At 36.4% G+C, this 26,427-nt stretch overlaps 1 protein-coding gene across 1 annotated transcript; it reads right to left on the reverse strand.

Moving 5' to 3' along the window:
* Positions 1 to 728: 728 nt before the first annotated feature.
* On the reverse strand, positions 729 to 25,881 carry SLC13A4 (solute carrier family 13 member 4). Its single transcript, XM_010203542.2, has 16 exons — positions 25,783 to 25,881; positions 19,403 to 19,531; positions 16,574 to 16,710; positions 15,831 to 16,012; positions 15,130 to 15,184; positions 13,294 to 13,333; positions 12,567 to 12,644; positions 10,918 to 11,108; positions 9,833 to 9,952; positions 6,992 to 7,093; positions 5,788 to 5,889; positions 4,624 to 4,721; positions 3,664 to 3,794; positions 3,020 to 3,181; positions 1,465 to 1,602; positions 729 to 866 (listed from the first exon to the last, which is right to left on the reverse strand). The coding sequence occupies exons 1-16, from the start codon at positions 25,879 to 25,881 to the stop codon at positions 729 to 731; spliced, it is 1,902 nt and encodes a 633-aa protein (XP_010201844.2).
* Between the last annotated feature and the right edge of the window lie 546 nt (positions 25,882 to 26,427).

Consider the following 26,427-nt stretch of genomic DNA (forward strand, 5'->3'; position numbering starts at 1 on the left):
TGAACAAGACTTTCTGTTTCTGAAGCTCTTCTTTCCAAAGCAGAGATTGCAAGTACTGCAGTATTGGACTTTATACTCGTACTGTAGAAAAAAGACATTTCTCCTTCTGAGGAGACTTCTCCTTCCTATCTGTGTGATGGTTTCTGTTATCCCTTTGAAGTGCTGTAGCTGGTGATTGGTAGCTGTGTTTCCATCCAGACCATATGGGTTAGGTGGGAAATTGTTTTTTTTTCCTACACAGTGATGAGTCACCTCAAAAGAAGAATGATAATGTACCTTCAGAATAAGTAGGCTTATAAAACTGGGAATGAACCTCACTTGTGGTAGGACAGAATATTCTCCTACTCAGTACACCCATGTATTTGTACTTGTCTATGTCAATGCAGTCCTATATCACATTTTACAAGTCCTACTTAATTGTTTTAGGGCATGAAAAAGACATAGACAAAGGTTTTAGAGAAGAGATTTTTCTCATAGATAATATATCACAGGGAAAACAATAACAAAGCAAAGCTAATCTCTCCTTTTAACTCATGCCGATTTTCAGAGCAGAAAGGTTTAAGCAGACCACCTTCAGGTGGATTCTCTTCATGGTTTTGCTATGAATAATGGTTCTATGTACACACAAGTTTTCTCCTTTCTTTCATATGTGCAACATATGCTTAATATTTTGTCCCAACTTGCTTTGGTCTTGCACTTTTTTCTGGTTTTTTTTTTTTCATTGGAGATCATGTTTGGCTAGTGATGTTACTGGCTGCTGCCCATTCTGGAAAAGTATTCAGCTGGAAAAGTCTAATTCCCCAAGTGTTGATTGCCACCATGACAACAGCCAGGCCAATCAGATTTACACCCAGGCCAGCCTTCACCTACAAAAGCAAAATACATCAGAACATAATCAATGACAGCTCAATCGAAATAAGTTAACATGGAGAAAGAAGGCAATAGGGTGTACGTGTGTACATATATTGGTCTATATATAGTGTGATAAATTATGTATACTGATTTCTAGAACAAAAAAAAGGCACTGTGACTATTAGAGTCTACAGTGTGAGAGTATTCAGGAGTGATAGTCAGAGCAGCTCATTGGAAACCACTCATTTTTTCACTTGAACTTCTCAATCAGATTATCAGAAGGGGGATAACTACATGACTTAGTGTGGAGCTGTGTGATAAATCTAATTTGTCATGTTCTCCTATGCTTGTCAGCACAAGTCAGTGGAAAAGATTGCATACTCCTGTTTTTGATACCTCTTCAGACTGTTATATTCATAAAAAATAAAGATGAGAAATGTGCATATCCTGCAGCAGATGTGTGGATGTTCATAACCTGACAGTAAGGTCAAGTAACAGCAGTGAAGATCACAATGACCTTATATTAGTACCAATATTCTCATTATTGTTACTGTTTGCTGGATGTAGGGACAAGGTGTTGAGGTTGAGGATATACCTGATCTCAAGACTCACCATATCTTTAATCTGGCAGTGCCCATAACTGAAGACAATGGCATTTGGAGGATTACCCACTGGCAACATCACCGCAAATGATATACACATGGTGACAGGAATCAGGGTGTACAAAGGGTTGATAAGCAGGGTTTCTGACTGGAAGGAGAGATGTGTTTCACTTAACCAATAAAAGCCAGTGATCACAGTTAGGATGACAGTACCCTCTCTGCTTTATGTGAAAATGAGATTCATGTCTCCTAAGTTTCTAAACTTCAATATGAAAGTCTTTTTTGGTGTTTGTTTTGTTTTGTTTTCTTTTAGAGTAGTGCTGTAATTTGAAGCTGGTCATGCTCCAGGGATTTCTCTTGAGACATTTCACATAGAGAGAATGGAGAATGCTACTATTAGGCTGAATTTGCTCTTTCTCCCACATGTTCACTATGTCATTCTATGTCATGTCTTCTGTATCTTAACACTGATTGTCACTTCAGTCTTTATCCAAGAGAAGCCACAAGAAGTTGACATGAAGAACGTACTTCTTTCAGTTTCTGAAGATATTGAGACCATTATGCAAAGTCCTCCTGATCAATGGTTAAGAAAACTATCTGTTGTAACATAACTATGGCCTAATTTTATGTCAAAGGGAAAGGGAAGGGTATTCACAAGGCTAACTTCACTTCGAAGGTGGAAGCGTCTCTGGATTACTTTACAGTCAAAAAAGAGAGACTGCCTGAAGATGGCAGTTCAGACTACTAAAAGATTACTGCTCTAAATATCTGTTCAGAAGAGTCTCTTTCTGCATGGAGCTGAAGTAAATCTGAACTCATAAGGTATAGAAGAATAATTACTTATTTTCGTCTGACCATATCTTCATATTATCTCAGAGCTGTTCACATAGCTTACTGTGGGACAATCCAATAACATTTTTATAATAGGGAAACGCAATTAATGACCGACATTCTTGATAAGAAAAGCTTCACATTACATAGAAGAAAAGAAGTAAGACAGTTTTCTGTGACTGCTATTCCAATACAGAATGAAATTTGGATTTTTTCCTCTGCCTTTTTCACCAGTTTCCTGATTTTTTTCTGTCCCTAATAAACACATTTGCTTTCCATGTGTGATGATAGTACAGTTAACCGATTGTACCCTTGAATACATTTAAATTTGATAAAATATTCAATACTACAGTCTTTTCTTACAAGTAGTGAGTGAGTGACTATGAACTAATGAAAATTTTTAAAATAATGTTGATGAGTGTATCTTGAGCTTTATGTGGACTTCACTTATATGGTTTATTGCAGTCACCTTTTCTTACATTTCGACTATGAATCTGTCAGTGCAGGACCTATGTTTTCACTTTGTCAGAGAGGTATTGAATAAATTTCTTGGTGCTAAAATATGCTTTTAGCTGCCTGAGTTTATTATTTTTCCGAAGCCTGAGACTGTAAAACAGTAGCTTGAGAACCAGAGCTATGTTTCATGTGAAGAGTATCAATACTATGACATCCTGAAACACTCCCATGAGCCATTCAGGAAACAACAGACTAAAAATGTCATTGTTTTTACTCACCATACTGCATAGAATAGGCAGAAAGATGGTTATGGTTGCTGGATTACTAACAAACTCTGTTACCAGGGACACTAAAATGCAGGCCAGAAGAGTTACAGCCCAGTAAGGAAGGCTGCTGAGGGAGAGCATTTGGCGTCCAATCCATGTAGAGAGGCCAGAGGTCTGGGGAAGGGACAGAGCACAAGAATTGCCAAATACTTAGTGTGTTTGTAAGATAGATCCTTCTGTTTGGTGCAATTTGGATCAGGGAATCTCACCAACAAATAAACAAAGTTAATGTTTAGGTCAATGCTTTCTATGTTTCCTTTTTTTCAGCAAACTGGATTACACTGCAGTGTCCAATAAATAGTTGTTCATAGTATCAAAGAAATACATTGGGCAGTTAATAACATTAAAAAAGCATTGAGGCTGACCTCTCCTTTCTTCAGCATGACAACTGGAGTGTTGAAATTAGTGATGAAGGATTGCTCAGTCTGGGTAGAGTTCAATTTGAGAGTAAAATATACAAATACAGTTACCTATATGTAGGAGTCTATAAGAGAGCTACATGCATATTCATTAATTATATATACTAAGTGTAAATATAGTCAGTAAAGCCTAGATTTTGATTCATCCAGTCAGCACTCAACTGACTAAATCAGTACCTTGCATCCAGCTGCTAAGGCATAACCTCCTCCAACCAACACTACAATCTCCCAGGGCATGGTTTTCTGGAAGTCCTTCCAGGTAATGATGGGATCCAGTGTGTTAATGTCTGTTGGCTTTTCACCATCTCCTATACCAAAACACAATTGCATTGGCCCTTTTGAAAAGATCTTAACAGTTTTTCATGCTAGTAGGAATAATATAATATCCATGGGAGTTATTTTGAGAACTATATGTGAGACAGGTGAAGAAGCAGCACGTAGCCTCATTTCTCTGGTTACCTCAGCCTCAGAAAATGCAGCATATTAATTCCAAATGTCCTAACATCTCCTTTACTGCTCTGTTGATGTAAATAGTTAAAAACCTTTGCATTTCGTTCTATCACTTTTTGAGAGGCTGTGTGCTCTATTGTGTATGCATATGTGTAAATTCTCTTTGTAGACTACAAAAATTGAGTGTCAATGGGATTATTTTCTCAAAGGGCATTTTCTCTCCCCAGTAGGCTATGAAGCTTGATAAAGGGCATTTATCCCTCTAGGTTTTAACTAACAACATTTTTTTTTATGTCTGAGTATTTTCTCAAATTATATTTGAGAGTATATTTTTTCCTAAATATTGTATAATACGTGTCTAATATATAGTATAAAAAAAAACCCGCCAAACCCACAGCTATATACCCTTCCTAAAACTAAGTCCTAAAGTTTGATAACTCTGGTAACACAGAAGAGATAGTGGCCTCAGATATATGATCTATTTGTCATCTGCTGGATGAGACAGTGTGAATTAAGACAACAAAAAAAAGGAGTTTTGATGTAGGAAGGGCTGATATTAGAGCAGAAACTGAACCTTGACCTTCCACAATAAAAATTTCTTTTCATAACATTTTACAGAGAACAGAAAAATATCATTAAAGACACTAGAAAATGTGCCAAATCTCTTTCTTGCTGCATCCTCCTTACCTTTTTCCCTTTTGCCAAAACATGGCTTTTTTGCCGGAATCAGGAAAAGGAGAAAACCGAGAAATACAGAGACAGTGGCATCAGTCCGGTAACCTTTCCTAGGGAAAAAACAGTGGAGTTACCATAAAAGCAAACTAAGAGAAATATTTGCAAAAAAGATACATGACTCCAAACAAGTTACATGTGAAGTTGTGTTTCCATATCTGGAGTCTTACTAGTAGATTACCAGAAAAATATGTCTGCATATCAAGTACAAAAATGGGACTTTTTTCCCATATATTAAACTGACTCCTGTAGCCAACTTCAATCACTACTCAACCATTTTTATCATTCTAGTGAAAAAAATAACTCCCTTTTGGTTTACAAATCTATTAACTCAGAGGTACAGAAAAAAAGAGTTTTACTAAAAGCAAGAAAAAATAAACAGATTCTAGGAAAATTCAGGTCCTTTAGAAATTAACTGTAGATTGATTTTAAATTAAATGTTTAAAAATAGTTCTGAAAATATATTTTAAGGAGTGTCAAACTCTAGAGGCCCTGAGAAAACTCCAATATTAGAAGTTATTTTTATGTCAAAATTAAGATGAAGAAATAAGTAATTTTATCCAATAGAAACAGAAAGTAAATTTAATTTCAAATAACTTATTCTTTGATATGAATTATGTATTATACTTACTTTTAATATTATTTATTTCAATGGTACTTGAAAAAAAAAGCTTTAGTCACCATTCTGTGTAATATTTAATTCAAATGGACATTTTCTTGATAAAATTTATTTTCAGAAAAAAACCATGTTTTTATAAAAAATTCTTATTTCAAAATAGATTTTTTAAAATATAGTTACAATCTATTCCAGTGACAGCTTTGCTATGAATATATTGAAGCATTTCAGCTTTAGAATCTCACCCTCCTATTTTTTTACATTTGAAATATGTTTATTTTACTTTCTGTACTTAATTCACTCTGCTTACTGAGAAAGAGTAGTTTGCCACTATGTGAAGAGATGTCGTTTAAAAAGCAAAAATCTTAATTTTTTAATAAAGGCTTTTTATTTTGCCACCTTGTTAAAAGTGGATCATGACGTTTTAAAGCCAAAAACTATTGCAGAACGTCAAAAGAAGCAAGGCCGTATTCTTGTGCAGTTGTTTAGGGAATTTCACTTACTTCTCAAAAAACGATGACCATCCTGGTACAAAGCCAGGCTCACGGGTAAACCAAAGTAAGGTCATCAGAATGAAGAAAAATCCAGTCACCATCTCAGGATAGCTAGAAATCAAAGAAAAAAAAAAAAAAAGGGAAAAAAGCTAGGAATTAAATCCAAAGTCTATCTGAAAACTGAAGAACAAGTTCCAGGACAAGAAGTTGGTTCCAAAAAAAAAAGATTAAAACCATATGGAAAATTAGAAGGAAGATTAGTTTGAATTAAAGAATTGTATGTTTGGCTTCTAGCTGAGAACTCTCTAAACACTGTAAAAAATAGGCTAAAAATATCCATCTGTATTCGTAATTCAATCATTCATGGGCAAGACCTCATGGAAAATATTTCTAAATGCTTTTTTTGTATTTACATTATTATCTGATTAAATATGTTAACAAGGTTAAGCTCATATTACTATTCCACTCTAAACATCTTTCTATTGCATTTGCTAAAAATGTAGAAAGCATAAGAACAAATGACTGGAAATTAGCAGAGATATAAACATGTGGTATAAATATAAGGTGACTTGAGGATACTGAGATTTAATTTAGGATAAATTTAATATTTCATATTTAGGCACAGTCTGAACAACAGTCTAGATTCAGAGTTGATTGCATTCAGCAAGTTGTTCTGTCAAATCTCAGTTAACACCACAAAATATTTTGAGAAGAATGGATTTTATAAGGTATCATCTTTTTTAAAAAATTAAAATCTTGGAAAACAATATTTTCAAGAAACATTTCTTGCCACAATGAATAGAATATGGGCAACTGGGAGAGCTAGACATCTCATGATGAGAAAGATTACTGCAAAGCCTTTGCTAACAATGAACTTCCATCTACTAAAATAAGTATGTACCTAAATTGGGAAAGGGAGTCCTCTGACGATTTATTTTTCAGACATTGACTCAGATCAGATTAAAATAAACTTGGATCTTTCTTTTTCTTTCCCTTTTCTTTAGAAATAAATAAGTAAATAAATGCATGCTTGTAACAAAGTCTTTGCTTTGAGTTCATATTTGCATTTAATTTTACTCTTATCTTAGAAAGGAGGGGAAAGAGCTGGTAGTTTAAGAATAATCTACGTGAACCAAAGGCAAACTGGAGAGCGATATGAGAGGATAGTCCAGCCTAGAGAGGCACGTTAGTGAGGAAGTCAGATCTGTTTTACCTAACATTTCCCAATTTCTTATATTCTTCTTGAATTCTTCTCTCTGACATTTCTTCCCGTTTAGTCTTCTTTTTCTTGCTTATAGAACAGGTCTCTTTAAAACTGGGGTAAATAGCATAGTAAAATTAGACAAGGAAATCAAGTGAAAAATAGTCATAAAAAATAACAGCACTGAGGCAAACTGAACATTCCAGTTGCCAGGGGCTGTTGGGAGAATATATGACTGAAGCAAGGCAATGCAAAGGGAAATTACTGCATGTGATCTTTGTGTAGTCTAGTTTCCAGATCTTCTAAGAATCAAGCCTAGACACAGTAGAAAGGTTCTCAGGGTGTTCTGACTAATACTGACTGGTATCACTGAGCCGTCTTAAGCTGTAGCTAGGATCCCTTGTGTAGGCTTCCTCAAAGAGCTAGTGGTGGACAGACTTTTCTGGTTCTAGAGACCTCTAAAGGCTATGGCTAATTTCTATAATCACTAGGAAAGACTATGACAGAGACCAACTATCAATAGATTTTATTAATGAGAGAACTGTATGCTTTCCGTTTAGATTGGGAGTATCAAACATATATAGGACCCAGTTTGGCCTTAAAGCCCAAATTTTACTTGATTATTCAAGATTCACAGTAAGTAATGGAGGAAAGCTACGCTAAAGATCCCATTAACTTTCACAGCCTGTCCGCTTCAACTAATACTAGGTGTTTCTAAACAAGGCACAACCAGCGTAGCACCAAAGTGCCTCTGCCATAGAGGTCAAAGGAATCAGCCTACTGAGTTGTCCAGGTGAAAAATGCCTGTACTTCTGCCAGGGACATACAGGCACAAGCACATTTCATAGACAAGTATATTTAAACCTGTTATACATTTATATAAAAAATAGGTGAAGTCCTTAATTTTTTATATTACTTTCATACTATAACAAAGCTTGGACCTTCTGAATGGAAATTAAGATACTTACAAGCTCACTATAACCTTTTTCCTTTTATTCTTTTCAGTAGCATCACTTTTCTGGGCTTTGAGAGCTACAGATTTCTGTTTTTCTGTTCCAGCTGTACCCTCAGTCACACAGAGTTATATGATGTGGATTAAGAAACCTCTGCAGCTAAGCCAGTCTAAAGTAGGCTGCAGTAACAGAGACTTCTGTGAGTGAAGTACTGTGGGAGCAAAATGCCTTGCTTTTAAAGTTCCTGCTATTTTAATATCTCTCTTGGCACCACACTAGAGAGCCCTGCCATAGCACTGGTCAAACTGCAGACTGAGATCTCCCTCCATTTATCTGGTTAAGGCTAGACTCTCAAAGAAATTTGCTTAGCTCAAGATGCAGGCAGGCTTTGTCTGGTTAACAAAAAGCCTTGAACAGACTTTTCATTTCTCTTGTAAATAGGCACTCATATTTAGCACACTTGGCACTGCTCTGTACCTATAAGTATTTAAATATCCTTGCAAACCTTGCTGTTACTCCAGTAAAATCCACCAACAGTAACACAGTTGCTGGAAGGGGAGAGCTACATGGGTTGTAATGACCAGTTCTATAGTAATATATATTTGCTTTGCCAGTCCATTATCCTTCACCTTTGACCTAGTCTAGAGCTTAAAAAACAAGTCTTGCATGTTGTTCCAACTGGTCCAAGTAAGAATAAATGGAAGACTCTGGGCTTCCCAGGAAAATAACATGAACAGTATGGGAACTCAGTAAGCATTTAATTCAGTAACATTTACAGACATTAGCCAGTTGTTTCAACATATTAAAACTGTTTGTAGGCTTAGGAGGATATGAAGGCAGAGTATTGCAGCCAAGCTCCAAACATAATATGTTCTTTAATGAACTGCAGTGAATGGGAGTCAAAGATTAAGGAAGCTTGGAATCAACCAGTACTTCTCAAAAAGTCGATAATGCTTCAGTCTCTGGTGTTATTTAGAACAACATTAATCAGCATGAGGTCTTGCATGCAGTGTGGAATTTCAATTATATTTATTTTTTTTTTTTTTAAAAGAAAGTAATTGAGGGTGATGTTAAGGCCTGTTTCCTCTCAAGATTAAAAAAAAAAAAAAGGGCTTATTTCAGCCTTTTAATTTGGAACTACAAGGCTCAGGAGACTGACTGGGAGAAGGACACGGAGCTATTCACCTCTAAATTACTTCTTCAAATCTAGTTAAGGTCAGCAGCAAGCAGAAGTCATAATTTTATTCATTGTCTTAGGCGAAATAAATTAGTGATGTCATTTCGGCTTACTTTTAAGAGTAAACTAAATTAAATTAAGGCCACTTTAATTATGAGTAAATGTGTCTGCACCACAATATAATGCAGATTAACTAATCCACTCTAAATGCACACATTTAGTCAATTTTCATTAACTTTGTTGAGTGCCTCTGCAAAGAGAATATGTGGTACAAATAAAGTAGGAGACTGAGCGTTGCACTTATTTTGGGCTTAAGGGATTTACTGGTATCAAAAGGTATTTGTCTCTTAGGCTGTTTGTTCTTTCCACCTTAAAGACAAATATATAGCGAGTTTATTTACCTTTAATTTTAACGGTCTTATGTTAATTTCATTGAACTGGGGTCAGATCTGAAAAGCAACTTGTTCACTTGCAGGGTTTTTTTTTATTCATCTTTTAAGCTTTACTTATCCATAAGAGATAAATTTGGCCAACAACAGGATCCTCATGGTCGTGAGAGTGAAAAAAATGAGTTGAATCATAGTAAGGAATTCCATCAGCAATACCTAGGCTCTTCACTCTCACTAGAGAGTGCAACTAGAAACATCTTCATGAAACATGTTCTAGAGAAGACACAAATGCCCTGCTTCTGTAATCCATGCAACCTAAACAATTTGCACTCACTTGCAACCCAAGAATAGCCAATGCATCCATAACCAAGTCAGAACCAACATGATGAGGGAGATGGGGAAACTGAACAAAAACCAAGTTCCAAAATTCACCACTTCAGCATTTGGGTAGTGGCTGTAAAGAGAAAAAATGGATGCATAAGAAGTTAGAATAGTAAAAGGACAGGCATCTCCAATATGCATAGATAGACACACATATATGTGTATATATATTTGTCATGGCATGATAGAAAAATTGCATCAGTATGTATTGGTAACATCTGTATTACATAAGCATAGTACAAGAAGTTGCCAAAGAATGTCAGTCATTGGCCATGCCTGACCAACAGATGAGTCATGTAGCACATCACACATTTAAAACGAGACTGTCTGAATTGTCTAGTGAACTTTTAGTTATCAGGACTGAAATTCTGGCCCTACCTATGTTTTGGTTAAAGCTTACTTACTTAAAAAAGTACCAGCAGTCTTATCACAATGGTAACATTCATGTCTTTGAGACCCCTTGGTATATGTCAAAAGGAAATACTTAGTTGGTCAGAAAGGTGCTTTCCATCTTCTCTGAACGAAAAGCATAAGGCCACATTTCTAAGCTTATTGATTTTTGCTCTTAATGTTGAGCAGCTCAAATACAGCTAATGATGCCTCTAGGTTCACTGTAAGAACTCACTTTCTAAGAACCCACTGAACAACTTGAAACTGATTTTATGATATTCCTTCTTTTGTGTTTATCTTCTTTTCTGTTTTTCTTCTTTTCTGTATTTTCATGTCTTTAGTGTATACTTTTCCAGAGTGCCTGCTGCCTCCATTATAGTTTGTAAAACTGAAAGAAATTACTGAAGAAACTTAGATACCATGTGTTGAAGAATTTCTATTTTACATGGGAGAAAGATGTGTATTAACTTAAGCTCCCTCTTTCAACCATTAACGATTAATAATAGCATCAGAGTAGAGGAGGAAAGAAAATTGCCTTCAGAGAGACTATCTTCAAGGGTTCCTTGAGGTAGCAAATAACCCATGGGGAAAGCCGCAGAGATGATAATGATCCAGCCACCATCCTCACACAACCACAATATCACTTACTTGTTAAAGTGCTCTAAGAATATGAGGCTAGTGGAGGTCCCTATGATGGTTGTCAGTCCTCCAATGGTTGCTGCGTAGGAGATACTCAGTGAGAGGCATTTACAGACCATGTGGTCGTGTCTGGTCTGATACCGGTACTTTGTGCTCAGGCCCAGTTCTGAGGAATTAGGAGGCAGGACCAATATCTGAGCCTGTGAGGGGATACATTCACCAAAGAAAGCAGGGGATCAGAACAGCAGCCCAACTTGTTCTAATGCCATAGTGTACTGTTTGTATAAGAAGGGGTGTTTTTTTCTTCACAGGGATTAATTGGAGCCAGAACTAGAAATCTATCCAGGGGGCTGAAATTGCCCAGTGTGTGACAAACAGTAATCGGAGTTCTGGCTGTGGTTTGGGCCAGTTCCAGTTCTGACTGGAATCTCCATGGGATACCGAAAGCCTTTGTGGGCTGTAGAGGCAGGATTCCAGTGCTGCAGCAGTAGGAATCTGTAATCCTTGAGGCTTATGAGCAGCCACCGGACAAATGCTCAGTGGACTTTTTTGTACTGGCTCAGGGCCTCTAATTAGGAATGGAGTGCTAGGGGTCTCAGAAACAGCATGAAAAAGACTGGGCAGTGGGAATACAGAAGAAAAATATTTCTTCTATATGCAGGTAAATATTACTCCAAAAGCTTTCTTAGCAGTGGCATGTTGGTAAATCAAGTTCTTGTACTGGAAAAAAAAAGGTACAGTACTTCACATGCAACCTAAGGCTGTAATTTAGGATCAGGAAAACAGCAGTAAGTTTTCAGATAGGTTTGTTATATTTATTAATTTGGATTTGGGCTTGTGTAGTAAATTCAGTCATGCTATATGTTCATCATTGTGAGGGCACCATGTCTAAAATCCCTGTTTGTTACAAGTGAAGTGAACATATTACTTAAAATTAACCACAGAATACATATGAGCATATGTGAAATGAGTATAAGAGAAAATTAAGTATCAGGAGCAGCATGTTAGCCTTTTTTGGAAATATATACTCAGATGCTTTGGAACTCAAATGCAAATTCATGTGTTGATTTTAGTCTAATCTTTTTGGAATTCAACTTATTCCATTAAGATACTAGGCAATTTTAGTCCAAACAGCAAACACTTCTTGGATCCACTTAGGAGAAGCAGAAATTCTGGAACGGATTGTTATAATGAAGAATTTTGAGGATGAGTATTTGGTAAGACAAAAAGAAAGTGGATACTAAAACTACCTAGTGAACTTCCTGAAGGGTTAAATGGTCCATGCCTGCTTCTGGTTTAGTTCTGAGCAGGATTTTGTGTGTCAGGGATTGTGATTTTTGAGTTAGGCTATTTTCCAGGGAGGCTTTGCAGAAATAAAGTGGATAGAACAACCAAATAAGAAGAGAAACTTGTGGTCACATTCAAGAATATAAAGCAAAATGAGTCATAGTAGCCATTGCAGGAGGGTCTTCAGAGCATACTTGTGCTGGAGGAATCTGAATGGGAGAAAGAATTAACAAAAGGCCAAGCCATGACTGCTGTAAGATGATGAGTAATGATTCCATATAACACAGCTAACAAGGAACAAATATGAAACAATGAGGAGCAGGTGATGTTCATGTCTGCCTTTTCCATACATAGATCTAACATCTCCTTACCTGAGGTAGGTGCTGCCCATTGCTCTTAGAATTCATTGTTCCAATAGGGTTGGCTATCATGTGCACACCATTCATACTCTGTAGGGAGGCAAATACCTTTGGATTAGCCTTTCTTCTCTTCTTAGAGACATCGAGATTATAATTTGTGATGTTTTGCAAAGGTCACAAGTAGTGGATTTTTGGAAAAAAAAAAAAAACCAACAAAAAACCCCTCCAAAACCTCTAAAAATTCAACTGTAAATTTTACATTGGAAAAAAAAAATTACATATTTAAAGTGATCTTAAAAATCAGATTATAATAACTCTGCCATGTAGGAGAATCTAACAAGTCTCTTGATAGAGGCTATGACTTTGTAATATGTGTGGATTGTTCTAGTAACTGATGTATCTCAGCCATAGAAGTTGGCAATACCTGGACAATAAAAGATTGTATCTGATATTGCTAGAAATTGTATGGAATTGTTAGTTTACTAACTGGATCTCAGGATGTCCAGTAACATGTGTAACAAACACTACAGAACTAATGTTCCCCAATTTGATTCACACAAGCAGGCTGATAGGTTAAATACAAAGCAGGACATTCTTCAATATCTTCTCTCTGCCAACAACTTCTAATTGTTCAAAAGAAAAAATAAATCAGTTTTTTTGAAGGGCTGTGTAGATTCTGTTCTCATGATTCCTGCTTTAGAAGACAGTGTAGCTGAGAAGATACTACCTATAACAATACCTTTGAGTGCATCAAGGAGCTGAAGTCAGTACTGGTAGTGCTGAAAACAAAGAAGGAAAATATACTTTAAAAATGCCTGTTTACCCAGCTCCCTCAAAAGGCACAAATCATGGTGGGAGGGGCAGCATTTGCAGGAGAAGTAATGCCTATTGAAATGCTGGAGAATATAATTTATTAGTATGTCTTATATGGTGTCTTGGCCAGACACATAAAGAGTTATCCTGTTTCACAGCTCCGTTACTAGTTGTGTAGCAGTGGAGTTCCATCTCCATGCAAGAAAAAAAATGTGTTCTAGGTAACTTTTTTACTGTGAGGGAGATGAAACACTGGAACAAGCTGTCCAGGAGGGGGTGGAGTCTCCTCTGGAGGTTTTCAAAACCTGCCTGGACACGTTCCTATGTGATCTCATCTAGGCAAATCTGTTTGAGTAGAGGCGTTGGACTTGATGACCTTTACAGGCCCCTTCCAACCCCTACCATTCTATGATTCTGTGATTCCATGAATCACTTTGTAATCCAGTACTATCACTGTCTTGTTCTACTCAGGTTCTTCCTCTGCCAACCTCTCAAATGGTGTTTTTGAGCACCTACCTGTTCCACATTAAAACCTTCCATAAAATCTGTTCTAGGTGGCATGTGGACCATGCAAACAATCCACTGAACTTTTATTTTGATATTGAAAAGAGTTTTAATACTTTTCTGCTTCTTTTCTTCCTCACCAAATTTCAAGCTCTTTTTCAAGTAATACTGTTTTAATAATAGTTCTGTTATGCAACATCCCACACATATTCTTCAACAGGGCTTAAAGGGCTTAATGGTACAATGTGCCAAACTGAAAATTTAAGTCTACTGCACAGAAAATATGACTGGGATAAAAAGAGGTAACAAATGGAATACTGGAGAATGCATTAGTCTCCAGACTAATGAGAAAAATACTTACAACTTGTGACTTAAAGTCATCAACATGTGCTGTTTGAATTATAATGTTTGGTTTAAAGTAAACTTTTAAATATATAACAAGAACTTATTTCCCTTTTCTTTTGAACACTTGTGAACAACATAGAAGAAGCTCAAGAAGTGACTGTGCAATGTATTCTCACATCTTGTAAGAAGATGCTCATCAGAACTAGGCCTATAACATAGTTTTAGGACAAAAACTTTGCATATTCTCCTATATATCTTAAACTGATGACTAATTTGATAATTTCACAAAGAAATTAGTCCTCTTCTTGATTTGCCCTTCTCACCTTACTAGATTTTACCCCAAATGGAGATCTGTTTGAAACTGTTAGTGTTTCAAACTTCTGAAGAGCTTTGTCAACTTTAAAAGAAACATTTTACATTTTTTTGGGAAGCAGGAGAAGTATTTTTTGTTGGCTTTTACTACCCCTGTCCCCTGCTCTCATCTCTTGAATGCTCTTGGCAGTTCAGACTTTCCTCAGGAATCCTCTGTGTCTTCCCTCTGCGTATATCCTGTGAAGCACTGTACTCTGCTCCATCACTATTCCTTCAAGGGAAGAGAAATAAAAATCTGTGGACAGTGCTCTCTTATACAGCACAAACACAGACTTCAAAAGACCTGTCAAACAGTGAGAAACATTTTCCTTCTCTCAAAAATGGCCATGGTATTAAAAAATAAGTTAATACTAAGAAGCTTTAGTGAAATCCAGACCATTACATCAATCCCATTTTTCATATAAACCTTTCTTGTCATTCACATCTGAAACATCAGTTATATGCTTGTTCTTGTCCTTCCTGTCTCTACTCCTGGGTTCATTTCATTGCAACCTGTGTAGGGCTCAAATGTCCAGTCGAGATGTACAGGGTTCATTCTTACTCCTCATTGATGAAGATAAGCTCCAGTGAAGGTCGGCCATGCTTTTCACTGAGACCTGCAGCAAAGGAAGAGAAAGCAGCCCCTGAGGTAAGAACTGAGACCCTGGGCCACACCACTAAACCCGCAGAATCTACAGCAGACAAAATCTTGTCCAAATCATCTATGACCTTTATGAACCATTTCATTGTGTCATATTTTCCTGCTCATGTGTCTCTGTCAGTTAAAAGACTATCATACCTAAGTATAATGAGCAAAGTTAGGTGACGTTGTTTTCAGCCTGGAATTTGTGAACTGAAAGAGTAATTATTTTCTTCTAAAATCCTTTCTTTCTAAGAAGGAATGAACAAAACAAAACTTAGAGTTCTTATAATTTATTTACTGTTTTTGTGGCACTTGGAAGGGCAGAGGTAGAATGGGGAAGTGTGAGGTTGTAATAGAGCTTTCCTTCCAACCCTGCAAAATCCTGACGTAAGAGCTTATGATGTACTCAAGTACATGCCCTAATTCAACATGGTTTACCCACTCCAATTCTCTCATCACATCTTGAAATTTTCTTTCCTTTTCTGAAAGCATAAAAAGATAGAACATCTTTGGCAGTACAAATAGACAGCTCTGACCTCAATTGAATTTGAATAATGTGTATCAACAGGTCTGGTCACTGATAAACAAATGAGAAAAGAATGGCCAATATTGACAAATACCTATTGGCTCGTTTTCTTCAATAATGGTGCTGCCTGCAGTACTGATGACTTCATGCTCCTCCTCAGAATTCACTAGTTCTTGGAGCACCGCCTCCACAATTGGCATCACCATTGCTGTGGTGGATGTGTTGGAAAGCCACATGGAGAGCACCGTGGTGCAACACATAAAGCAAAGAAGCAACCTGGAGAAAAATACAGGAAAATCCTCTTGAGACATTTTCACAAATATTAAAGGTTTTCTTGATAAATGTTTTCATTAGTCAACTGAAAACTGTACAGGGTGTTTTTATTTTTGTGGGTGACAAAGTACTATGCTGTGTGCTGATAAAATGCTGCTTTGTGCTGAGAATTGTCATAAGACAACATGTCATTGGAAACTGCTTGGTGTTCCACATGAAAATCATCATGTGACATGAGAAACAGTGATTTTTCAGCACATCCAGGATATAAGCATCCTTTTGTGTTTGCTAAAAAACAGATGAAGAGGGAATAGAGAGGTTAAAATTAGTATCAGTAAAACAGAAAGTAAAGGGACAAGGAGCCAAGGAGTAGTAGGCAGCAGAAGGAGGATGAGAAAAATCGTAAGCTTTCAAACTTTGAAGGGAAAGGTGGGTATAGAGGTAGGTAAAGAGCCTCAAATCTAGCTATCTTTTTACCATAGATTGGAAAGTTGGAGTTGTGATTTTCTCTTTCAAGCTGCTACTGTCATCCTCAACCTGCCTCAAGGTCAAAAGTTCACTCACATGCCTGGCTTTGCTCCAGCCATTATGACCATGCGCAGGGCGATTCGCTTGTGGAGATTCCACTTTTCTACAGAAGCTGCCACACAGATCACGCCCATGAGGAGTAAAGTTGTGTTCTTGAAATATTCAGCAGCCACCTGCATTAAGGGCAAGGAGGAAATCATTGAAAAAGCAGCAACTACCCTATGCAGAGAATATACTGAATGAGACAAAATATGGTATTGTGGAATATTTCCCCTTAGAGAAAGAATGACAGGAAGACGGAGAAAATGCAGAATTCTTAAGTCAGAATGTTCTCTTTAATCTCTTTCATGTTATGCTTCCAAATAATAAGGCACTTGTTAGTAAGTTTCTGAGCTTTGAAGAGATCAAGGGAAATTTTACTACTTCAAGCAGGATATTCTCTGCCTGCAGTTATTCACACTCAGCTAGGCCCAGGCTGAAACAGACACAGAAAAGACACTGCACTGAAGATAGTTCATGCATGTGTTTCATCATGCATATTTTTCATTCAGGAAATGTCATTACCTATCTTGGTATATTTCTTATGTTTTGTTCAACTGTTGGGCAAAAAGTGTCACCCTTAGAACCCAGAGCTTCAAAATAAAGTCCTTTGGGACATACTCCCTGAATGCAACATGTTGGGATATTGCTGTGATGATCCACAAACCCTGTGCTGGAACTTTTCACAATGGAAATTTATCTCCATTGTATTAGGAAAATAAGGAAAATTTTCAAAAAAAGATAATTTTAAATTAAAGGAGATGAGCAAAACCATCTACTGGCTCAGGAGAAATTCAGGGACCTTGCACGGTCCTCCAAAGCAGCGTCCTTGAATGTGAGACTTGCTGAGATACCAGAAGATTTTTGAAATGATTGCAAAACTAACAAATTAAGCAAACCAGAACATTCATATATGCATAGATAGACACTCACACACACCCTGTTTCTCATGTGAAAACAAACAAGTAGGAGAAAAGAAAGCTTACAGATACTTACTGTCTAGCTAATTTTTTCATCTTATTCTGATCTAACCCTTCTCAAGCTGTTGCTGGATTATTTTTTTTTTTAATAATTTCTTCAGTTTAAAACTATTCCTCTAACCAAATGTAGGTGACAGTATTTTTAAACAGTTAAAACCAGCGTATGCAGTATTTTTTCCATTGTCCTCAATTACTCCGATGCTCCTCCGTGAAAGTGCAAGAATGACTCTACTGTTATTTTTTGAAAGCTGCAATAAGTGAAGTATCCAGGTGGACCTTCTGCAGGGGAGTTGGACTAGATGATCTCTAAAAGTCCCTTCCAACTCCTACCATTCTATGATTCTATGATTTAATTATATTTATTTAACAAATCCCCATAGTGACCTAAATAGACTTGGCCATCCTAGTTGTGTGCCAGAACTTTTAAATATCAGAGTTTTGGCTTTCTTCCACTGGTTTCTTTCTCGTTAACTTTATTTTCCTGCTACCTTGTTAAAAAAAGATCTTGAACTGAATGAAAGGAATCTGTCAAGCCAGCAGCACAAAGAATCTGTTGTTTTTCTTTAGTCCTTTCACAGTAATTTTGAAGAAACAACTGAATGCTAATACTCTTATTAATACACACGTAGACATATACGAAAAATGGCTCATGTTCTTAGGCCCCTGTGAGTTATTTGTGCCTTAAACTGCTAGGCAAGAGTCCTGGGTTTCCTTGGCACTCCTGAACAGCAGACTGGAAATATTGCAGCATCATCGGAGTTGTTTATTTTATAATAGAGGGGTTTATTTCTGTTCGTGGAACAAATAATACATTCTCTGCAGTAGTCTCACTATCATTTAGTTTCATATTATACTGAATTTCTGTCAAGCTACCCTTAAATTTTCCTCTACAATATGCTGCAGAATTTTGTAATGGAAATATGTAACTACTTTACCTTTATGTGAGGAGAAAAACCTCTTAAAATATTTAACTGTGTTGGTATGGAAATGTATCTGGTTATATTACTCAGTGGTTAAACTGCTGGGAGGAATAAAAAGGGTTGTAAAATTTTTGGTTCATGCTTGTCTCCATTCCTTTAGGAGTATGGTCAATACTAGATTGTGTTAGAAATTCAACAGTTTTATGGTCACTATATATTCTTATATGTTCTTGTCTGTAATTCTAGTCCTTGTAAATCAAGTGTGATTTTCCCTCACCATCCTACCACTTCCACAGAAGACAGAAAAAAAAAGCAGAGGGGTAAAATGCTGGAGGTTAAATAAAATTAGTTCTTGGCATATCATGAAAGAAAGTAGCGTTGAAAAACCTTGAAGTAAGTATATTCAGAATTGATCATAGTGACTTTTTTTGACAGCTACCCCTTTGCATTAGAACTTAGAGCTACAAGGCACTGCTAAGGTTACAGCTTGGAAAAAGATTTAGACATTCACCTGGTTAACAAAATTGTCTAGTCTTGTGGAACAAATTGTAGCTACTTTTAGAATACATAACCTTTGCCTCATACAATATCTATATTAAATAGAATTGTAAAGAAACTTTATGATTTAGCCCATAGCTGCTGTTTACATGGTTTTGAAGGTGAAAGGTAGGATCCTTTGATGCAATAGGTTTTCAGAAATGATGGTGGTGCAATAGCTGACAGGATGGACACCTCTCTTGGCTAATATAGCCTTTCCCATGTCTGTCCTCAGCAGAAGAAAGAGCTGGTTGGCCCAAGTTACACGTTACAAGATGTACATTTCTTCCTCCCATACCTCTTGCTACTACACTAAGACTAGTTTTATTCAAATAATTACTGAGAGTAAGAACTTTAAATAAAGATAAAGAAGTACATGCTGTTCTGACCTCACTAGACTTCATGACTCCAAATAGTGGATACAGGAAAGCAGGAACTAAGGCTGCTGCACCAAGAGGTACCGCTTCAGAGACCCAATATATAGCTGTCACGATCAGCACGTAGGCACATGAGGCTTCCTGTGGGGAGAAAGCACAGAGGGTAGGTATTACTGGCCCACCACCCACTGTGGAAGCCTTGTGGACACATTCAACAGACTGGAGGTGCCTGGACTTAAAACATTCAACTGACTATTTTCAATGATGTCCAAAGACAGGGCAATAGATAGGTGCAACAGATACAAACTAGACCATAAGAGGTTCCAAAGAAATATACGGAAAAAAACCCTTCTTTACTGTGAGGGTGACGGAGCACTGGAACAGGCTGCCCGGGTGAGTTGTTGAGTCTCCTTCTCTGGAGACATTTAAAATCAACCTAGATGAGTTCCTGTGTGACCTGCTCTAGGTGGTCTTGCTCTGTCAGGGGGTTTGGACTAGTTGATCTATCAAGGTCCCTTCCAACCTTAAGATTCTGTGATTCTGTGACTGCATAAGGACCTCCTAAGGTGCAGCTGTTTGGGTGTGAAATCTAGACTACTATCTGAAAGGCCAGATCCAGAAGATGATGTTAATGAAAGGATTTGAACATGAGCTAGGGCAAAACACTGGGATAAACAAAATAATTGTTCCAAGTGAATGTACAAATTTGTTTTATTTCCATAATTTATTATTTATCAAGCATTCAACTATGATTCCTCAGAATGGGCCTGTAGAGCTAGCTTTCTCTCTAATGCTAGACAAGTACAAAAATCTGTAGTTTTCAGGATTAGAATAGAACTTCCACATTTGCCATAGCATGGATAAAGCTACCTTGTGGCTCTTTTGATAAATTGTCTGAAAAATTGCTTTTATAAAACTTTGTGCAAACCTACATGTTTTATTAGTTGTTTTTATTTTCTCAGGTGACTTCTACAGACTCTTGGAGGAAGACCACAGCCCTGAAGGCAATGGGTTGCGCGAACAAGTTTGCCGCTGTCCAAGGTTATGGTAGAGAAAATCCACAACATTGTACTGAGCCTGGTATATGATGAAGAAAGGTGCTATCTGGTTCATATTTTTACAGGAAAACATAGCTAGTCAATGGAAGTCCTCCTGATCATTTTTTAGATAGTCATATCTTTATTTATGGCATTCAATAGAGTTCTACTACAGCTCAATTTGTTACATTTAGAAATATGGGGATATTTCTTGCTGATAATTATAGAATTTATTCTCAGGAAAATGTTTTTCTTTTCCTTTTCTCTAATTCGAATCCAGCTCATGTACTGGGTCTAACTGGCAGTTTTATGGAAGCTAGTAGGTCTGCACTGATTTATACCAGCTATAAATCTACTTATTCTTCATGATTCACTAGATGTTTAATATGAAATTATTTATCTGTATGGATTCACAGCTCACAATGGCTATTGTTTAGAAAATTCTCTGTTCACAAATTTGAGTATGTTAAAATAAAATTTCATTATTTTTACTTCCTGACTGGATAACTCCTGAACTAAGGAGCTTTCAAAAGGTCATACAAGCAATTCCCACAGATCCTTGTGCATATAAGTGAATGTGTGCAAAACTTCATTTTTTTCCAATCAATTTTTTGAACAAGATGATAAAGTCTAAATTAAGACTATGTGGGGATGTGAGTTCAATTGAATGAATTGATAGCTTGTACTTAAATTAATGCTTACACATGTCCTTTTTACATTACTTCTAACAAAGAGCCACAGTCAGCTGTTCCTCTTTTTTAGTATAGCATACAGTAATAACAAGCAGAATACAGCCCAAAGAAAAGGTTAAGATAGATTGCTAAATCCCATTTCTGTTACTTGCTTAAAAATTACAGTCAAGCCTAGGCAGAAGCTTTGGTTTAAATTAGCTGACAGAGCTTGCTTTGACTCCTATTTCAGAAAAGTTTAACATTAAATAGTTCTGATTCAAGTAAGCAGGGCCACAGAAACAACTGAAATAAGGTTATTAGGAAAAATAATTTCCTTGAATCCAATAAACTCCAATTCCTTTACATCTATAAAGAGTATCTGAAAGGCTATTTGAAAAATTTAACTCTGGATTGTTCCCTTATGGGTGAATAAGTACTCTGAACTATAGAAAGGTTATTTGTAGTATTTGTTGTATTTGTAAAGGTTATTTGTACTCCAAACCATAGAAAGGCCTTTATTGATTACCTTTCCCTAATTTATAGAAGAGTTGTTTAGGTTTTGAGCTCTCCAGTATAGGTTTCACTGGTAGTCCATAATCAGAATCATCACCAAAACATTACAGTAAAAGATTGTGTTACAGTTGTAACTTTGTTGCTACCAAGAAAATATTTTGAAAAGCTAAAGAAGGTTGTCTTAGAATGGATGAGGTTAGTGTTTTTTTTAAATATTCACGGATTATGAAGCATGCATTTTATAAAATTGAATTGCTATGCTGTTTGAAACTCCAAAGACTGGTGTTCAGTTTGTAATAACTCTAAATGATCACTTAATAAAAAACAAACAAACAAACAAATACTTTTATTTTAAAAATGGAAATAATTCTAAAATTAAGATATCAGGCATTAGAGAGTTTTAGTAATTTCTACTAGGAAGACAAAACTATTTCAGAGGAGAGTCACTGGCTGATAAACATTAGCCATTTTCTGCTCAGTTATCTTTAACTACATTAGATTTTACAGTTAATATTGCGCAGAAAGTAGACCATAGGGTCATTGTTTTGCCCTAGAGACTATTGAGACAGTTTTTGTTTTTTAAGTCCTTAGTTTCTGCTAACAAGCTACTATGTTTGTATGAACTTTATATGACATCCAACAGCTTTCTGAGAGGAAAAATGTCTTTTAATGAAAAAGCATTTTATTTTTTAAAGCATTGCAGATGTAAGATCCAAGAGATATGTTTTACTCAAATTCATAAAATTATTTGATCAATCCAAAAATATGCTTCTCTTTAATTTCTTTGAGCACAGATTGTTATTTTCTGTTGCTTGTCTGTGTGTACCAATAGATTGATAGTGGAAATGGAACAGGAAAGTGGGAAAATGCATCTCTACCAAAATGTAGCTGGAATATGCACTGAGTCTGTGTATTCCCTATCCTTTAGGCTGTAGTCAGTTTACAGATAAAAGTAAAATAAAGCACATTTTTAAATGGTATAAAACTGAGCAGCAAGTACTAGGAAAGCCAAGTTTGATAATCCCCACTAAAAAATTAATCAGCTTGTCTAGCAACTTTCTCTATTTATTTTCTCAATGCTTCAAACCAGCTTTTTTCCAAGAGAAGCTATATTAATCTCTTCTATTTAATTGAACTGAATTTATATATTTAATTAACGGTTACCAGAGCTACTAAGTACTGGACTGAAGCAGTGGCTGTGTAATTTTAACTCCTTCTCCCTTGTCACTTCTTGTTGTATGGCTGAAAATTTCTATTAAGCCCACCTCTGGGTTGGAAGCAGGGATCAGCCAAATGTGATGACTGGAAGGACTACCATCTATCTTCAGTCAGTTTCTTAGGTGAAAAGAGGTGCTGAAAGGAAGCCATGGCTATAAATTACACAGTAAGGGTCAAGCATAAAACTTTTGTAACGAAAACATCTGAGACTCTTAAAGGGATCAAAAAGTAGAATAAATTCTGTGTTGGAGATCTACATATCTTGCATGTAGTCATGTGATTAATTAAGCTGTGCAGAGAAGAGATAGTCTAGCCTTTTGACTGCCATCTTTGAACTGATGGAATCACACTATATTTCTCTCCCTTCAATTTGTTTAAATAAAACCAAAGGTGAATAAAAGTATTTAATCCATGTCTGTTCAGGACATGTTCTGTGCTTTAGGATTCATTCTGCTGATCTGACATGTCAAGGTATCAATATCACCTGATGCTTTAGGTCCCACAGCTTACAGTAACTCTTTTGATTTTTGAGGAGTCATCCACATGTCTTTGATTGGGCTTAGTGTTGTCAAAAGATCAGCAGTCATAGGAGAACCTACCCACAATTGATTGAATTCATGTGGCATGCTTTATGGTATTACCAGTGGCTTTAAGAAAAAAGTTGGATAAAGATGAAAAAACAGAGACAAAAATGCTCCCATGCAACTATTAATAATGAGGAAAATAAGTACAGAACAAAAAAGACCCATAGTTTGTAAGGACACAAACTTTTTCCCTGTATGTATCATGACCCAAAAGGCTATTATGCATGTCTCAAACCTGCTGTGAGTCACAGTTCAGATATAAATTTTGGAAGAGGAAGAAGAATTCAAGCAAACTTTCTCAGGTCTATTGTATACCCAAAACATTTCTTGTCACAAAATAACAGAAAAGAAGCTTTGGACATTATTCCCCTTAGCCGTATCTACAAACAGTTCTGAGTCCTCATGCTCCCTTTGATTGCTCTTGTAGCTATATATCTAATACTCCTTTGATATTTCCAGAGTTGTGTTGATACTATCAAAAAAGCTGCAAGCTGATCCCGTGTAGAAATACAAATATAAACCGCCTGGTAATTCTAGTCTCTATAAGATAGACAGAAAACTCATATAATTGTCTGGTAAATGATAGATTTAATCACCAGGTTTAAGAAGTAAACGAATACTACACTAAACCACTTGAATAGTGTGTTGTCAACTGAGTTTATTTCATGTAGATGTTTTCTTAATAGCATTATAAAAATTTCTCCAACTCTAGGTCAGATTCACTGCTGTACTTTACTATCTGTGATCATTCATGTATACATAAAGTGAACGTAAAACATCATCTTTTTGTATCACTTTGGAGTAAAGGAACATCGTGAGGTGCAGAGTAATAGCACAAAGGAGCTTGTATTGTATAATAGCAACTCTTGCAACCATACTGTCAGTGAACTTCTGTTTCAGCACACATATGATTCAATTAGAATTCCCTTGGTTATTACAGAGTTTCCTTATTTCATCCTGTGCCTCTGGATCCAGCAGGGAGAAAACATGAGTGACAAATTTTAGTACAGCGAATCTCATGTTTCCTAGGAGAGATTCTCAAGGGACTGAGAGTATGCTGCAGCTACAGTGCCACGTGAGCATGTCAAGGAATATCTGTTCTTATGCTGCCCTTCCAGTGACACTGGGAGAGATTAAACTCTTTTCTGAAACAAACCTCTGTGAAATAGTGAGCCCTGGTGTTCCCTGAGGAATAGCATGATTCTCTGTCATTCATTCATGAAAGAGAGAAGAGGTGGAAAACTACTGTAAGAGGACAGATGAGATATACACTGAAGTTCAGAGCAAGAAAACTCAAGCAAAGTGCAACAAACTATTCAGTGGTATAGGAACATTTCCTTTCTATGAATCCTATTTTTATTTCCAAACAAAATACTACGATTTCAGTTTTGAAAACTGCTATACCATTTCTAATCCTTTACATTTCTACTTGATAAAGTAGTAGTATTCATAAATCCTCTGACACTAGAAGGAAGAATTAATCTTTATCATAGTAGAGGATGGAAAGGAAATTGCTGCACCATTTGGCCAGATTTATGTTTAGGACTACAAAAGCACCAGCTGCAGAATTTTTAATACATTGCACATTTTGATAAGTTAAATATCATCATCTCTATAAAGTGGGAAAATATTCTTATTTTATGGTTTACAACTTCAGAGAAGTGCACAGAGAGGAGTTAACCACAAGGCCAAGGGTACTCATTATCTCCAACACAATATAAGGAACACAGCTGCATTCACTCCCATTTGCTAGTCTGTGTGTTAAGCACAGGCTATTCCCTCCTATGCATTGTTGTGTATTTCTCTATGACATCATTTATTAGCTACTGTTGGAGCTGCAAGGTTTAAGTTGAGGTACCTACATCTGCTTTAGAGCAGTCAATGCTATATATGGTCATATATGTCTGTCACGGAGTCCTAGCTCTTGTCTTATTTGAATTGCTATTCTATAAACCCACACTAAATTGTAAGTCCTGCCATGTATACTTATTACTAAGAACTAAAAATGTTAAAATTATTTCTTTGATAGACCTCTGCTTAAGAAAATTTTATGGATGTGTTTGTTCCGTTTCCCCTTCCACACACACACATTGTAGAAAAGAAGCGATGCAGTAGTTCTGCTTTAAAATAGTGCTTTACCAGCTTCACCTGATTCTTCAGCCCTACCTGTGTCATGACTCAAGATAACTCTGACTCTTACTGTGATGGTTTCTCAGTGAACTTCCTAATCATTCAAATTTGAGTCCTTGATTTCTCTGAGCTATGTTTATTTAGGTCATTGTCTTTCTTTTTGCACCCTGCAGACTTACCCAGCATAAATATCTACTCCACTAAGAGGCTTTTTAAAAAGAAAATGAAAATATACTTACGCTGCTGGGGTATAAGAGAGGCAGAGGAAGCAGCAGAAGTGGAATTAGAACTACGACCAAAAGGTTTCTGGATCGGAGAATCTCCTTCATCATTGCCATGGTCTTCTACTTTTTGGCTTTCCTCTCCTTGGGTTTCTTCTCCAGTTCCTCAGATACTCCAACTTCTACTCTACGTTTTCCTTCACTTGTGCCTGAATTTCCCTGAAAGGTCTCTCACTGTCTCATTTCCTACCCCCACTCAGTCACTTGAAATGACTTTCTTAATTTATTTAGTTGTTAATCTGTTGTTTTGAAAAGATTTTTCAATTAAAAAGGCATTCCATTTATGTGGGGGTTCCCAGAACATACAAAATATTATCACACCATAACATGCAGAGGTTTGAAAGCTGGAGCATAGTGATCTTTTGAAATTTTTTTTCTTTAATATGAAATCACAGGTATAGCTGTGTTGCATCTTTATCCTCATGTTTAGGAAAATTTTTTTCTTCCATCATTTAGCAATGTAATTTCTGTTTTCATAAGCTGGATGAGATATGTTTCGGTCTGCTGCTTTTCCTCCTGTTTTATAGTCTGAATGTCTCAAATGCAGGTTTATTTTCTTCCACAATTCATTCTTCAGTGCACAGAAGCAAATTTGCAGGTATT

The sequence above is a fragment of the Colius striatus genome, chromosome 1 (genome assembly GCF_028858725.1).
Source record: "Colius striatus isolate bColStr4 chromosome 1, bColStr4.1.hap1, whole genome shotgun sequence".
NCBI lineage: Eukaryota > Metazoa > Chordata > Aves > Coliiformes > Coliidae > Colius > Colius striatus.

Excerpts from the sequence above, each read along its gene's own strand:
- SLC13A4 (XM_010203542.2), bottom strand. The coding sequence starts at position 25,881 with ATGGCAATGATGAAGGAGATTCTCCGATCCAGAAACCTTTTGGTCGTA. Across the intron at positions 15,185-15,830 it reads TGAAGAAAACGAGCCAATAG|GTCTCAGTGAAAAGCATGGC; the intron begins GTATTTGTCAAT and ends CCTTTGCTGCAG. Across the intron at positions 3,795-4,623 it reads TTTTGGCAAAAGGGAAAAAG|GAGATGGTGAAAAGCCAACA; the intron begins GTAAGGAGGATG and ends GTTTTGGTATAG.